Consider the following 16,847-nt stretch of genomic DNA (forward strand, 5'->3'; position numbering starts at 1 on the left):
GCCAATAAACGGGGATTCTTCATAGTAAAAAACGGACTACCGGGTGTGAAGGCCACTTGATTGCATTGATCTTGTTTTCATGACGTGCCGATTACTGGCAGGGCTAGTTTGCCTTTGCCACTCAACCTGGACTTGGGTACAGCTGGTCAGCTGTTATTGTTAAAAGTGTTCGGCGAACTGGAAATATTACGAAATGTGTCTCTTCTTGGGCAGCAAACTTTGGTTAGTGATCATCTTAGGTCGATTTTCAACACATATGAACTTTTTATGCCAAACATATACCTTATGATCCAGATGAGTCAGAACTATATTGAAGCTTCCTGGTGATTTAGACTGCTGTGTAGCTGGCTCCTTATCTCGACAGTGTCCCAAAATGTGTTGATTTGGGTGGGAAACTACATCCAAATAAAAATCATTCTTCACTCTCACCTCTAATTTTTAAGAACAATTTTCCACTCCTAATTTTACCGACAAAAAACATTTGCATGGATGGTCTTTTTGCATATTATATTTTGCCACACTTGTACACAAATTTATACCATTGATCCTTTTTCAATCTTTTTGGGCCTTATCTGTCTGACAATTTTCCACTCTTATCCCCATTTTTGGAGAGGAATTTCCCCTTTGACACCCAAGCCCAAGGCCCAAGCACAATTTTGGGACACTGTATCTCGAGACCAACATCACATGTTGCGTGCCTGCCTTCCCGCCCCTATGTGTCTTGCCTGCCCGTCCTCTTACCGTGCCGTGTAATCTGTAATGCGCCCTTCCACCGCCTCTCCCTCGGGGCAGGGTCCAGCCAGGTGCGTGTTCCGTGAGGCTTGGATCACATGAAGCTATCCCCCGTAGCAAGCCAGTAATTGAACCTTCGTTCCGAGTACGAGGAGCCATTACACGGAGGCCGGTCGCCCTCTGGAGACCCTCTCAGGGATCTGACATGGAACCGCCGGCACAGAGCTGGTATACACAGAGTGTATATCCTCTCTCGGTACCAGGCAGCTCTTCTGCGTGTGCTCCGCGCGTGTCGCCGACATTGAGGAGTCGGCCTATCCTGTGGGGGCGCCCACGTCCGATCGACCAGTTGCCTAGCAACGAGCGGCCCGCGGCGTCCGGGTGCGTGCCGCGCCGCCTTCTCCGCCTGTTAGGCCGTCTCTCCGTGACGATTGGACTCCGCCGGGAGCGGCGCCCCATGTCTCCTCCCCCCCCTACCGGGGAGCGGCGCCCCATCTCTCCCCCCCCCTACCGGTGAGCGGCGCCCCACCTCCCCCCTACCGGGGAGCGGCGCCCCATCTCCTTCCACTTACCCCCCCCCCCCCTCTACCGGGGAGGTGCCCCATCTCCTCGCCCCACCGGGGAGTGGCGTCTGTGCTCTGCTCCTGCCGAGAATACCCCATCCCCTCGCTCATCCCTCCTTCTTCGGTTGCGCCGTTACCCTCATTAGTTCGAGGCGTACCGTCCTCTCCTCTATCCGGGACACTGGCGGATCCAAGGGGGGGGGGGGGGTCAACCGGGCCAAAGTCAGGGCTAGGGGCGGCCAAAACATGATTTGGCCCCCTTTCCAAATTAAATTCCTCCTTTAAAATCTCCTCAGTACTGCAATTCACACAGAAATGACGACATGCGTGCAAGATAAGTCAATAAATCCTCACTTCCGATCCCAATTAATCCAAGTATACATGAAAAGCGGGAAATTTTGTCATTGATAACCTTCGGAGACCTGACCTTTTGGCCGGCTTTGGCCCCTCCCTTTGAAAACGGCTGGACCCGCCAGTGCTCCGGGAGTTCGCTGTTCCTCTCCTATCGGAGGGATTTCCTCATCCGCTTTTCCTCAATTCTTCTGCTGAGATTGGATCTATCATCTCCTCCCGCCGGGCAGCTTGCTGTTTCTCGCTGATTGGCGAAGGCTGAGCTGGCCGCGGGCGATTCGCCCGACCTGACTGTCGCCATGCTCGCGTTGTGGTAAAATAACGAGGTAAAAGAACATTGGCTTATCTTGATTCCGGAAATGGGCCGATACAAGGGCCGAGGAATAATGCGCAAGCATGGTGGACTGAAGCTTCAATTTCAATTGTCAGAATTGTCCACGGTACACTCTCAATATCGCTAGAAGATTAAGGTAGCTACAGAGTAAAGATAACCTGGTCCATCCTGGTCGTGTGACATTTGCAACTCTTCTTGCATAATGCATTAGCTCATTTAGTGACACAATGTAACAACTCATTTAGTGGCTGCTACCAAAGTTGGCAATTTATCGTCGGCAGGATGACAGCCACTGAAATAAATGGGTGGCGTTATGAATCGCGGGGTAAATGGATGTCGTTCTGCGGACATTTTGCAATATGGTTCCCACAGGGTGAAAGAGCGGCACATTATCTGTCTCGGGCGTGGTCGGCTCGTGCAATTTCCTGGCTCTCTGACCCACTATTTGCTGACATCATTTGTTCTGGGACGAACGACTGTGCTCCTTAGGATTGTTTCCATGCTAGCTGTATCACATGAGATGGATGTAGCGATACTGTTTCGACGATCAACTATTGCAGCCAAGATCTTCCGAACGTTTTAGAATTAATTAAACCGCTGTTTCTGTTAGTGCAGTTATATCTGAAAAGAGCTAAATTGTTCGGCCTCACTTGATTATTTGAACTATGCGCCCAGATGCGCTTACGCGCATCCAAGCATGCGCGTAAGTTGTGATTTTAGGTACTGCTCCCTATCCCTTTCCTCCTCTCCCATTCTCTTATCTCCCTCTCTTCTCTCTCCCTTTTCTTCTCCTCTCATCCTTCCTCTCTGTCTCCCCTCCCTCCCTCCCTCCCTCTTCGATCATGACGCTAGCTCCGTCTTCAATCCGGGTACATCCTGGTTGCATCCGTCTTCTCTTTTTCTTCTTGTATTTAGCGTCTTTTCTCGGTCCGTTGGCCAGTCGCCGAAGCTATATCGCCACAGTAGCTGACTCGGATACGTTGCCTGGCAACCCGTTCAATCAACCGTGAACCTCTCGGACGCCTAATAACCAGCCTGCAGCGCTCACAATCGCAGAGAGAAGCCGTGTGGCTCAATAGGAGCGCCGGCAAACAAATTAGTTCGGTGGCTTCCATTCCCGGATCAGTACACGGTTCTTTAATGATGCTGCGCCCGGATGGGATCGAATGTGTGGGAAGGTGTAGGCTGGTGTGGGCCTGGGTGAAAGAGTCTAGGCTGGATGCCAGCTGTAGTGAGAGTTTGGACTAGGTACGATCATGAATGACAGAGAATAGACTAGGTCGGTAGGAGAGTCTAGGCCGGATGAGAGCCTGAGAGGTTTAAGGATGGGCTTTCACGGATGGGTGGGAAGGTGTGGGCTGGGTGTTGGCCTGACTCCTGACTAGTGAAAGTCCGGCCGAAGAGGTCTTAGCCGGGTTGTTCCTAGTGGCAGTCACGACCTCAGGCTCACCTCTTCACAAGGCGAGCTGTCCAGTGTTATTTGCGACACGTTTGATTCGCGTTCGCTGGTTTCCCTGCTCTCTGCATTATATAACTTATTTTGCGATTTTCTGATGTGCGTCTGTCCAAGAAGCTGTTGAGTGGGGATGATCAGAGAAGACAGGACGCCGATCGCTGTAAAAAGATAGCGGACATTGCTCTGTCAGCTCTGAGAGCCCGCTACTGACTGGTGTTCATTTATAGCATTTTCAGGTAACTTGTTGGTGACTATACAGTTCACTATTCGGTGGCTCCGTCACATAAAGCCACAAACGCTGCGTTGTTGGACTGGTGTATTTGTGACTGCCATTCTTACCTACCGTGTTCTTGGAAGCTCGGGCAAGGTGATGCTCCCAAGCCATCTGTGACCGTATCTGTTGATATCTACCGTACCCTGTCCTGTGATCACTGGCGAGCGACGTTCGTGTGATACGGCCGGCCGTTCTTATGACCTGTACCCGGTCCCTGTGTGACCTGTGTGTGCTGTACCCGCCCTGTGACCTCCCGTCCCTCTGCCGCAGGACTCTGATGGTCAGAGCTGTCCGTTCTGCCGTGCCGAGATCCGCGGCACCGAACAGATTGTCGTGGACGCCTTCGAGCCGGGCCGGGCGCGGCCGCGAGTCCGCAGCGTCCAGCGCGACCCCCAGCCGCCGCCGCCGCCGCGACCTCCGCCTCCGTCCGCCGCCAGTCCGGCCGAGGTACGCGCATGAACCACCGCCAGTGCCGCCTGGCCGCCGGCGCCGCAACTAAAGCTGGCCGCGCGGCCGCCGCGTGGCGCCCCAGTCTGACCGCTTGCTTGCTGCCCCGCTGGCCGCGCGCGCTGCTACCGCTGCCGCTTATGCTGTTCCGTTCGCCGGCGTGCTTTTCCTTCCATCTGTGTCCCGTGATATCAAGTGCATGATGTTTGATTGTTAGATAATTACGGAGCGAGCGAAGCGAGCGGAGTCTTTCCTTAGATTAACGGAAATTTCTGAGTATGAGCGGCCGGCCGGCCGGCCGGCCGTGGGGACGCTCTTCAAAAGCTAATATCTTAGGAACGGGACATCCGATTGACAAGCGGTCTTCTTTACTGAATGTCACTTGGACGTAAAAGTTCTGTGGTGTGATGGCCACCATGCGTTCTTGCCAACCACCGCACGTGGCGCGTGGTAAAGTTGGACATTTTTTAAGAACCCCCAAAATTGCAACCTCAATAACGGCACAACGGTTGGGCCGATTGAATTGAAACTCGGTAGACAGTTAGGTCTCCATCAGATAATTCATCTGCATGTGTTAAGGTTGGGGTGCTGCTGCACGTGCGCACGTGCAGGGGTCGTTTCCAGATCTCGAGAACGGCTGGACCGATGGCGCTCAAATTTGGTACACGGTTAGGGACCAGTTAGTAGGGTGCCGTGCACAAGTCAGTTGGGACCCATTTTGCACGTGCGCACGTGCAGGGTGCCGCTTCCAGATCTCGAGAACGGCTGGGCCGATTGTGCTCAAATTTGGCACATCGCTAGAGACCGGTTAGTAGGGTGCCGTGCACAAGTCAGTTGGAGGTACCCCCTCGAAATTTCGCACGTGCAAGGCCCACCCTCTCGCTCGCTCCGTTAGTCGCCCCATAAGGCGTTATACTGGTTGATTGTGTGCGTATGAGGCATGGTCACCTGGGTGTTACGTGTTACCAGCTGGTCGCGTATTTTATGCCATGCTAGTGCGCTTGTTTGTCTTCTGATGGCTGTTTTGTTTTGGACGTATGATAATGTGTTTGCTTTGTTTTCGAATCGTTGCGGTCTTCAACTGTGGTCGTTGGAGATTGTCAATGTTTTTTTTTTCTTCACATTTTTTGCTTGTCACAAGGCTTTGGATTTTATTGGGCAAAGTCTTTAGCTTTAACACACACCATCTGCTCAGGTCCGTCGGGACATGGTTTCTGATTTGTCACCTTTGAACAATATTGATCTTTGAGGAACAACTGAAGTCCCTAAGCCATAATATTTCAACCTCATTCCAAAACGTTCCCTGGAAATGAACGTGTGTGCCCTGCAATAAAGTGAAGAGTGGATAAATATGTTCATTTCACATCACCTGTCTCATTTCATCCGCGTGAGCTATGCACAATGGCGCATCCTAAGTACCGTTTAACGCTGTCGTAGAACTATTGCGATTACGCTATCTTTTGACCGTAGTTTTAGCGTTGAAGCTGGTCAATTTCCACGCCGCTTGGCATTCGTCGCTTTGACGCGGGCTGTGAGTCTAGTGCGGTCTGTTCGTCGCTGCTTTTGGCCGCTGCTGGTGCTTCGTTTGCTGTCCCATCAGGTGAGCTATAACCATTAACCACTTCCACCCTATCCCTGACGTGCTTCGCTTTTCACTAACATGGGTGCGCCGCCTGACGCCGGCGGCTTTTGCTGAACATGTATTGTTTATTTGGCGTCAATGGACTTGTGTGGCTGATGCGTTTTAGTTTGGGGAACATACGAGTATGCCATTTAGATTTTACACAGCCTTTCATTAGATTAATATCACTGTATTACGTGTATTCTGTCTGTGTTATTCAGTTGTCTTACTTTAATTCGTAGTTTATTTCTTCAGCTAATCTGATTCGTTCAGCATCGTCTAGCAGTTGTTTCTGTGTATCATATAAATGTCGCTCACATCTTTGTCAGTTCAACTGTATTCTGCTTGCTTTTGGTAATCCAACAAAGCAAACGTGTATAATTTCCCTATGAATCATTGTTTATTGTGAAAGGCTAAAAATGTTGTATCGGGGCAAGCATCGCTGTAGACTGTGGTCAGTCGAGCTTTGGTCATTGGTCACACTCTACCACTGTCAGCGCCCAGCGGCCTGTCCGGCCAATCTCAGACCCCGGCTTCACTATGCTCTGTATCCCCGTGTTCCCAGCTTGCTGTGAATATCCTCTCTAACCGCGGGTGTCTGCCGCTCGTCTGTCAGAGTGAGGACGAGTCGCCTCCCGCGCCGGGCCGGCCCCGGCCGCCGGAGGGACGACCCGTGGTACGGGCCGACACTGACCTGCTGCGGGCGCCGCCGCTGCCGCCGCGGCCCGGCCACGGCCTCGTCAGGTCACGGAGGTCAGTTCTGGTGGGAGATCCCAGGTCAGTGGGACGTTATAGATCACAGCTCACTTCTAGGTCACTGGTTGATTATGTTAGTGGGTCTATCTGAGTGGTCGAGTTACTTCCAGCTACTCAAGTCTTGACAATGATATAAACTTGGGAACTTGGTCCTTCCGTCGTAATTGCTGAAGCATTTTTCTCTCGTGTACATGCCGTAGTCTTGACAATGATGTTTTTTGTGATACTTTCCACTGCGGATGACCTGTTTTATGCTGATGCTGTATATTGTTTGTAATTCTCAATTTGCGTGTCGCCCGTATTGTTTAACGTTGCGCACAATGAAGATACGTTGCGATTGTGAGTCTGATTTCCCCCGTGTCTCCGCCCCACAGCTCTCACCAGCTGTGTTCGGGCGGCCAGGAGTCGTGTAGGACGGAGCAGAGGGACCCGGCTGACGTGGTGCTCACACGGCTACATCCCGGTAAGTATAGAGGGGATGGTATACACCCAATTACTGAACTGTTATTTGTTCCCCCTTCGCACGGAACATTGAGTAACATTATGGATCAAGGAGCATCATGCTGCTGTACCCGTTGATTTCATGTTTGAGACCATCAGTCGTCGGCTGTCATGGGCATCTATAAAGCTTCCCCCCCACCTCTTGTTTGCTGTTTGTCGTTGGCCACTGACCGAGCTCACGTCGACAGGTGGCCGGTCGGAGCATGAGCGGGCGTTCGGCTCCACCTCGTCTCTGGTGGCCTCCTCTGGTGACCCGTGCCTGCCGCCGCGGGCGCCGGGGCGGCCCAACCCCCCGTTCCGACTCACGCCCGAGCCGAGCCCGCCGCCGCGGCCGGTTCGGGAACCCAGCCCACGGCCCAGTCCGTGGGCCACGCCGGAGCCCAGCCCGCCGCCGCTGCCGCCGCCCATAGCCGCCCCCGCCCCCGCCCCCGCCGAGACGGCGGCGGCTGAGGTGCGCGAGTCGCCGGTGGGTGCGGTGGTCCTGAAGACGCCGATCCCCGCGCCCCGAGCCTGCCATACGGCGGCGGCCGAGCCGGCCCCGGCCTCGTCAACCGCCGCACATCGGCACTCCTGTCCTCTGGCGCCGCCCCCGCCCCCACCTCCACCGCCGCCCCCGCCTCCACCGCCCCCGCCACCACCGCCACCGCCGCCACCGCCGCCACCGCCGCCCCAGACGCTGGCGCCGCTGCCAGTACCGCAACCGGACCTGCCGCGGCCGCCGTCCCCGCCCGAGCTGTGGCTGCCCGCGCACGACTACCAGAACGCCAATCTCGGCACGCCGCTGCGTGAGTAGAAAGGGTGGGAAGGGAACGGGATCGCGACTCGGTAGGCGGGTAGGCGAGTTACTCTGATGCCTGGAGACTTGATACTATGACGCCCGGGGTTATGATTTGGATGTTCTTCGTGTAAGCCCTCTTCGATGCTTTCTTGTTTTTTTTTTTTTTAATTCCTCGATAATTTCCTGCGAGATGCATGTGTGTCGCGTAACTAATACAGATTCCGTCGATTTATAAGCCTCCACAGTGGTCATTTTATTCAGCGTATTTCGTTCAATTTTATCTACCAGCAATCACACTTGGAATTGATTTGCTTGTTTCCGTTTTCAGCACCGCGCGTGTGCGCAGTGGCGGCGCAGCAGCAGACCGGGAGGAAAAGGACACCCCCGCCGGCGGCCCCCTCGCCCGTTCCCTCTTCCGCGCCCGCGCCCGTGCTGCCGAGTCCCGGGTAAGTGTCTAATCAGGGTAAGAGCCTGGTTAGTCAAGTCTTCTCAGTAGCTGATCCGGTTCCCTTGGTCGAATCATATCGCGCTGCCGCAGCCCGTCGGTGTCATAGCACTCTCAGTCATTTCATATCCCGAGGCAAGATGACTCTTGGTGGGCGTGGAAGAGATGAGCTATCCATTGAACAACACAATTCTAACGAAAAGTGTTCCTCAATTTTCAAACAGCTTGCGGTTATCGACATTTCTGCTTGTTCGAAAAATGCACCGTTTGATATATTGCTTCGTAAAACGGATAATTCACAGGCCCGACTTGTTACTCTTGATCTCTTCGCTATGTTTCAAGTCCCGGTTTTTCCTTATGCCTTTAATGACCGCCTACTCTGTGTGTTTTCAGTAAGGAGACGGACCTGAGCATATCCTACGAGAACCTACGGCTGGACCACCTGGCTCAGCTGTCGGCAGAGGGATACTCCCAACGAGCTGTTTTGCGTGCGCTCACCATCTCCCAAAACGACATCCAGATCGCGCGAAATATACTCAACGAGTACGTGAACCGAGCGTGGTAGTGAGCGTCGCCGCCGGGCCGCTGGTCCGGTGGTCCGGTGGTCTGTCGGTCCGTTGGTCCGGTCCGGTCCGATGGTCTTCTAGGTGTTACCAGCCAGTCGGCTGGTCGGTGGACTGGGGGCTGGTGACTGTCAGTGAGGGCTGGTTCGCCCTGACGGCCACGGCCGGTCACGCTGATATTACTGAGAGCTGTTTCGAGACCTGTGAGCGCGCTGTGTGATCGTTGTTCGAGTCAGGAGTAGGCTGTTGGCAGAGGAGCGCTATTTTTGCCGAGGTGTACGCGAGGAATGCTGACGTGCTCTGTTGATGTGCCATATCTGTGTGGCGCCGTGCCGCGCCGCTCGTTCCCCATGTGATTACTGTGTGTCATATCTCCTGGTTGGTGCGCGCCGGGTGGACTATCGGCGCCGTGCCGCGGTGTTCAGTCGCCGGCGACGCGCCCAGTGGGGAGCGAGAGAGGAGCGAGGCTGTGCGCGACCGAGCGCCCGCCGCACTCCCTGAGCCATCACTGCGGCCAAACCGACTTTGTTATTGTTATCTGTTATGGGATTGGTGGATAGAGTGTTATGTGCGACCAGAGGTGCGCGGTCGTGTGTCAGTTATGTTTGTCAGAGTGACACGGACCTTGTGTCAGTGACACGGACCGTGTGTCAGTGAGTCCTGTCGGCGACGCTTTCGATCTGACACGATCTGCATCAGATTAGTGTCGCGATGACACGTGTCAGGCAATCCCGTGTGTTCGCGGTCGGATATCGGATGACCTTTCCGGATCCCTGGGTGAATGACCTGACCTGACTTGACCCGGTGTGCCCGGGGCGACTTTCAGTGAAGAGTAGCGGGTTCATCCGGTCCGTTGTGTCCCTTCCCTGCAGTACGGAGACTGCCGTGTCGTTCAAATAGTGTAGGACGTATGCTACACTCTTGTGCTCGAAGTGACTCGCGTGATTATTATTTCGGTCGACCTGACACATCTTCCGTCGTCAAATGTTACTTGTCCAGCCGTCGACCTGTATGAATCGTAATCAGGTGATTGTTTCGATGTCATCAGCTTCAGGCGGAGCCGTTCTGTCAAAGGAGGATTGTAATTATGTTGTGGCCCTGTGCCCATCCCATCCCCATCTCCTGTGGTTGTGGGTATCGTTAGCTGGCTCTCGATCTGCCCTGCGCGGGCCTCTCGGATCCCTGCGCTGCCGACTGTCGCGGTACTGACCAAACTCAGGTGACTGGCTCCGCCTAGCGTTCGTAGCCGGCGGAGCGTCCGACTGACATTTCGAAATTGGCCGGGTCTAAATTGGTCGCTCGTCAAACGGTCTCTGTTCTTTGTTCTGCTCCTTTCTTTCTTTCTTCTCATTCTTTCCTCTGCTCTACTGTGGTTTCCTGATCTCTGTTCTGCTTTATATTATCTGTCTCTGCTTTCCTCTCCTCTCTAATATCCTCTTCCATTTTCTTTCCTCTCTATTCTTGTTCCTTGTCTCCTCCCCTTCCTCCTTTTTACTATCCTCTCCTATTCGTTTCCTGGGCTGCCAGCACTGCCCGCCAATGCTTCCATGTGTTCAGGTGCAGGTTGGTGACGGTAGGCTCCTCTCTGAGTTGTGCAGAGCGCGCTGAGGTGATGGCACGTTCAGTGACTCACGCTGACTCCTGTTGGACTCCTGGATAGCTGCAGAGAGAGTGAGAGAAATGCCCAGGACCACTCGTGATACGCAGAGATATGGGGAGAGCTGTCTAGACGTATGTACTAGTCCCGGCGCGACCGCGTCAGAGCTTATCGAGACCGTTGCAGTGGCGGTGGATATTTTGTCTCAGATGGATGTTACCTCGCCGTTCATGTATAATACATACATTTAATCTTGGCTTGGCTTGTGCGCTGTGCTGATAGGCGTTCTCGCATACTTCCTGTGGTTGGGTTTTGTATAGTAAGGGAAACATATCATTATTCACGTCGTGGAGGTCAAACCATTGACATTCGTTCATTTGTTACGTGACGTTTGAGGTCTTGCAAGTTTTCGATTAGAACGGTCTTGAGATGCTCGCGAGCTCTACATTACGACGTTCTTTGACAGAATGAGCAATTATATTGGTAAAAAACGCACACGAACCAGGTAACAATATAAAAAACAGTAGTTGATTGAGACTCGAGGCAAACATTCGTAATACCATTTGGCCACGTGAAATGTCGCGTAGTTACACAATCCAGAGCTGACACATATCGTACGACTACGAACGGACGGCAACAATTACATACGTCGGAACACGGAGGGAGGTCCCTCGCCAGTCACAGTGTCAGTCGGTGAAAAACAGGAGTCTTATCCAGCCGCGGGGTGGAACCTCGCACCGGCCAGTGGGTCCACTCGTGACCATGATTCCGTGAGAACATATCGAACCCCGATCAGTCGCAACGCAGCCATGCAAACCGAGCCGCCACACCCTAACACGCGTCTTTTCGTCTTCCAATCACTGTCTCGTTGGAAGATAACCAACCAGCTGCTATGCGAGCTGAGTCCCGAGCCGAGCTCACACGCAGTTATGCTAATAACAGGATGGGACGGAATCGGCAGCGTAAGAGGTGACTACACATGACCAAAATACAGCATCAGTCGCAAACATACGGTGGAATGGGGGTTGAGCACAAACATTTTACACTTCACGAGTAACATGTCACACATGGCGCGGGCGTGACGCGAGCTGTCGTGGTCCCGAGTGTTCTGCACAGCACTCTTGCTGCATAGTTGGACGAGTCTTCTGCGCTGTCACAAGCACGAGAAGTGGAGACCTGACCCAGCACACTAACGACACACCAACCTTCTCATGCTATACGGACGTTTCACTGTTCAGCCGCAGCACGAACTTGTTACACTTTGGGTCTATGATCTCCTCTGTGATGTTGAAGTGAGGCAGCTTCACCACGGTGCAGAGTAGCGACACATCCAGCTGTCGCAGCTGGAAGACCACGCCGTCGGCGGCGGCACGAGACAGCGGCGTCTCGCTCACCAGAGCCCAGCTCTGCACCGGCCGCCGCTCGCGCTCTGACTCCAGCACTGGCGCCGGCGCCAGGTAGCGCTCGAGGAAGGCGCGCGGCGCCAGGTCGTGCGCCAGACACTGCGCCAGGTGCGCCAGGATCGCCTCCATGGTGTGGCGCGGCTGCTGGCGCGTGACGCGCAGGTACTTCTGCAGCGGCCGGGCCATCGTCGGGAAGATGGCCTGCGCTGCCTCGTGCGGGTCCATCGGCATCGCCGGACCTGGGGCGAATCAGACAGACGGTCAGATTCCCAGAAACGTATTCACCCGTTCGAGATGGCATGCAAGAATGATCATACACATGTAGCTAGTATAGTAATTCGGGGAGGCTAAGGACCACATCTAAAGGCTGAAATATAGTTTACGATCGTAAAGCTGGCCAGTTACCTACGACATAAAGTAAAAGTTCAAATACGAAAATTGGTTTGCACGCTCCACCGCTCGTTACTCAGCAACGTTTGGTATTCATGGTGTCATCCGGCGCTCCTGACACACTAGAGACCCTGCGACCGTTCGCCCCGCCCTCTAACGTACCGTGCTCGTCCTGCAGCCGTTTGATATGCGTGAACGCTTCCTCTGCGGCGGTGACCAGCCGGGAGCGGCGCTTCTTCACCCGCCGCTCGTACTCGTACTCCTCGTGGAACCGCTCGTTGTGGGAGCCGTCCTTCCGCCGGCTGGCCGGCAGCACCCGAGCAGGGGTCTGAAACGGGCGGCAGGGGGTGGTCAGAGAGGCTGGCCTCAGGGTAACGGGCAACGGAATAGAACGAGGCTTCAAGCGAGGTCGTGTTGTCTTTTAAACGGTGGATCAAGAGGCATGCCGATAAAATATCCGTATCCATAAAAAAACACCGGCCGATTTCTGTTAATCATATAAACAAATTACAAATGCGTCGGGTGAGACTGCACATCGAAGGTAATTTACGAGGGAAACAAACTCGTATGGTGCGTTCCTAACATTTTAACGGAGCAGATAAGCTCTAATCATCCACAAAAACATGATGCCTACAGTATTTTCCTGCGCGGCTCCATAGGCCAAATCCAATCCACCACCCATGTGTCGGTATGCGTCGTGGCTACGCCTCCGGCCCGGATGCTCCTCACCAGTCCCACGTAACCGTGGACCACAGGGGTCAGCCGGGCCACCCGGTGATGACCCGGGGCATACCGCCGGCTCGCGACTGACACAGCTCGACGCCCCGTATGTGGACGCCAGAGGCAGCGGAAATACCACGCTCGAGACGCCGACAGGCCCAGGCTCGGGAGTGAGCCGCCAGGGTCGCCAGGGTGGGGCCCGTGGAGGGGGTCGCTGAGGGTCACAGGGAAAGTCGCCTGAACGAGGTCTGAACGGGACAGAGCCGTGATCAGATTTCCCTACGAAACGAAGGCGCCACCAGCACCGAGCAGAGGGCCGTTTGTTAGAGAAGGCGGAGTTGCTCACTCAGATTTGAGGACTAGATAACTCCACCCGACGAGACGAATATCGCGATGAAACATCATTCATATCTCTCAGTTTCCCCTGCATGCTTTGCTGCAATGGCCGAGGCATGATCAAGCATCCTTCTATAACATCATCCCTGAAACTGGTCACCGAATTCCCTCCAGCGCGTGCGGCTGCGTCACCCCTGCCCGCGACCGCCGACCGCGGCTATACCGCCTCAGCCCCGGGCGGTACGGTCGCTCGGTCATTTGCATACCGGGGATGAGTTAATAAGCCATTTCCTTGGTATTTGTAGACCCCAGATCCATACAGTAGTCGCGCTTGGGGTGGGTCGGCAGGCGACGCAAGACTCCTAAAATACAAGGGTTCTAAATACAACGCATTAGTCGGGTTCCATCTTTTAGCAAACGGAATGATGGAGCCTGAAAGTCTTCCGGTAAACTTAAGATAAAGGAAATAGGCAACGACCAAACTTATAAGATAATGTAATATATTTTCCGCAAAATGGCTACGTGAACATATACTCAATCACATCGGGTTATTTGAATAAGCAAAACGCACTCTAGCATAGCAAAACCTGTAGGTAGGTATGTATAGGGTCTCGTGAGCAACCATTGACGTCGATCGGTTAGGTAAAACAAACAGACGGTCCAGGCCCGTCGGTATAAAAGCATTTCGGTGGTGACTGGATGCATCACTACTTGCCTCTGATGTCAGCAAACTGTTCGACTCTGCCGCACGTATACCCACAGTACGTATACCCACAGCTAACCGCCGTAGCGTGCTCGCCGTATGCTAATACCGGGCAATACCACGGTGGCCGGGTCTTGTTCGCGTTCGAGATCATGATTTAGAGGTTCCGCATGCCACCAATGAATAACCGGCGCACGTGAGGGTCCGCGCGGCTGGCACGATCGCATGCCTACTGATGAGCGTCATTGGACCGACATGAGGTCCTTGTCCTGGCGAAACCACAACTAACGGCATGGATGGTGGGTGAGGAGACTGGAAGTTGGGCGCTAGTTACAGGTCTTAGCTTAGCGTGATAAAGACAGACGACGTCTATTTACAGCTCATGCTTGTCTTTTAGATCGCAGTTCAATTGAGCTACCGCCTCTTATGTCAGAATCCAAGCCGCGCCGCCACTGAACTGAAATTACCCGGGCGGGTCAAAAGGTAATTTATAAGTATACGGTAAAGTATGAGCTGTTAGCCAACCATGGCCCAACTAAGGTGAGCTACTTGTTATTTGTCATAACGGGTCGCTATATTTGTCACATTTACATGACGATGTGGATTCGTGAGACATTATATCGGTAGATCTAATTTGCTGGGATATCTGCAGGCTGTCGCTACCGCGGTCTGTTGACTAACTATGCCGACAATATGACAAACCAATTAGCTCATAGTTAGCTCAGTGATTGATGATTGTTGTAGAGCTGCCACTGCGATTCACGAGTGGTTCCTGAGCTTTGTGATGTGAACCAGAGAAGCACTGGCCTGAACAGCTGCCGTTGTGGTCAGTTCCGTACCGTCTGCCGTCTACCGTCTGTCCTGCCCAGCACCCCGGCCACAAACCCGCCCAGAGGACCACGAGCGGCGGCACGTTCCCATGAGCGAGCTTCAAAGGCATCGCACCACGTCCCCGGAAAGAGAGCGGTGCTTCCCCCGCCGGGACATTCGGCCCGGAGACCTAAACAGAAGAAAAATCGCTTTCGACCACGGTTTATATCACCGTAAGTAGAGCATGAATCACGGTTCTGCTGATGCCAATGTTATTCATGTTTGTAACGACCCACGAGACTTATATGTGATGGCACATGTTTGTCTTTCCGAAAAATGTCACATTTGCAAGTGAAATATGACCCGGGATATTTGTCTTATGCCTCCTTTCGTTGACAAATCGTCTTAGATGTACTGAGGTGTGCACCTGTCTGGACAGAAACATGCAAACTTATGTCTTTCCGATAAACCGATAAATGGTCCATACTCCATAGGTACAGACAGGGGGAAGACGGGAAAACTAGCTCCCTGATCTTTCGAACGGCCCAGGTGAACACCTACATATAAGAGACATAAACGGCACCCATTCCAGAATAGTGACGAGAGTCCACAGCTCAATGTGAGATCGCCACCAAAAAGCTGGACATTACCATGACCATACCAATCGATCAAATAACTTGTAAATTAAGCAGCTCGAGTCTCCGAACACCTGGAAACGAAATCCCGTGAACAGTAATATCAATATTCACGAAATCCCGTGTTTTATAAAGAGAGCCAGTTCGTGCTGTTCGTATCTGGGGCATTCCACGATAGATCGACCAAAAATAAATAAAATTTACACCCTCATATTTTATTTTTTGCTTAAAATTGGTCTAATGGGTTGTGATGGGCGGGGAACCCAGCTGTGGCAAGGATTTTTTTCTTCGAACAACGGTTTCCGAGATATAGCCTCGGGCAGTTCCTGGAGGTCACACTGCAACCCTATGTTTGGCGGCTTATAACTCAGAAACTATTGGTTTTCTATGGTAAAAACTTCACATGGTTCAACTTGCAATCAACCAACAAACGTTTTGGCTATCTCGGATTTTCGATTTTTGAAAATTTTGATCACGTGACATCTGACCTTTTTTAGAAGAGTGACCTTGATATTATCCCAACTGAAAGTCGCAATTTTGTCTGATGACGATTAAGGCCTTATCAATTGTCATTCATATGCGCAAATAAAAAAGTGGCTTTCGGCCTGCGTTGACCTCAGGTCAGGTCATTTTTATAACCTTCCCATTATTACGAGCGGGAGCGACAGCGAGATCTCGAGAACAAAGCAAGATAGTGACAAGTGGTAAACGGCACAAAGTAGGGGAGAGTGGGGCAATGGCGACACCATAAGCATTTTGCTCAATAGCGTAGCTATTTGAAGCTATTTTATGGTGATTTTGACTGTGGTTATAGCCAAAGGAATAGGCTTTCAGATAGCACCCAGTTTTAGTATCTCAGATCACTGATGACAGATTCAGAGCCTACGCGAAAATGTGGTGAAAAATGGAGGTGCAAAAAAGCGAGGGGTAATGCCGGCCACTAAGTGCAATAGCGCAAAAGTCGAAATATGGTCACTGGTATTCATCCTTAAACCGTTCTTTCGATGGAAATTTAAGTGAGAATTAAGAAACGACAACTGTATTCAGCAGTTAACAGTACACTGCACTGCAACACAACACTGCACTCGCTGCAACACAACAGCGCGGCGCCAACAGAGCAGCAAACTAACACAACCGTAAACACAGCAAGCAAACTAACACAGCCGTAAACACAGCAACCCGAAACGTTGAGCTTTAACGACAGAAGTCGCAAACAAAACCGCGTGGAGTCATTCCGGACACGTGTCCGGTATTACCCTGAGGTCAGCTTTATTTTAAGAAAGCAGGCAGCAGTCAAAGGCATTGCGCCGCAAACGCCTCACATCCAGCAGTCACCCAAGAAAGGCTTAATTGAAGGTCATTGCAAAGCAGCACTTCTGAAAATGCATTAACACATTTCACAGTCAGCAAATAGATGCAACAAAAATTAAAA

At 52.7% G+C, this 16,847-nt stretch overlaps 2 protein-coding genes across 2 annotated transcripts in view; one reads left to right on the top strand and one right to left on the bottom strand.

Moving 5' to 3' along the window:
• LOC122389008 (E3 ubiquitin-protein ligase CBL-C-like) overlaps positions 1-10,674 on the top strand; it is a 41,494-nt gene extending 30,820 nt beyond the window's left edge. The window contains exons 7-12 of the mRNA XM_043380667.1: positions 3,981-4,157; positions 6,395-6,531; positions 6,909-6,997; positions 7,224-7,820; positions 8,142-8,259; positions 8,652-10,674. Of these exons, the coding sequence (XP_043236602.1) occupies positions 3,981-4,157; positions 6,395-6,531; positions 6,909-6,997; positions 7,224-7,820; positions 8,142-8,259; positions 8,652-8,823 (1,290 nt within the window). The 3' untranslated portion in view covers positions 8,824-10,674. The remainder of the gene's footprint in view (positions 1-3,980; positions 4,158-6,394; positions 6,532-6,908; positions 6,998-7,223; positions 7,821-8,141; positions 8,260-8,651) is intronic.
• A 243-nt stretch (positions 10,675-10,917) lies between these two features.
• LOC122389009 (vang-like protein 2-B) overlaps positions 10,918-16,847 on the bottom strand; it is a 45,151-nt gene continuing 39,221 nt past the window's right edge. Inside the window, exons 4-5 of the mRNA XM_043380669.1 lie at positions 12,374-12,539; positions 10,918-12,060 (exon numbers count right to left, since the gene is read on the bottom strand). Of these exons, the coding sequence (XP_043236604.1) occupies positions 11,633-12,060; positions 12,374-12,539 (594 nt within the window). The 3' untranslated portion in view covers positions 10,918-11,632. The remainder of the gene's footprint in view (positions 12,061-12,373; positions 12,540-16,847) is intronic.

Source organism: Amphibalanus amphitrite, unplaced genomic scaffold, assembly GCF_019059575.1.
Source record: "Amphibalanus amphitrite isolate SeventyFive unplaced genomic scaffold, NRLGWU_Aamphi_draft 000341F_arrow, whole genome shotgun sequence".
NCBI classification, from domain to species: domain Eukaryota; kingdom Metazoa; phylum Arthropoda; class Thecostraca; order Balanomorpha; family Balanidae; genus Amphibalanus; species Amphibalanus amphitrite.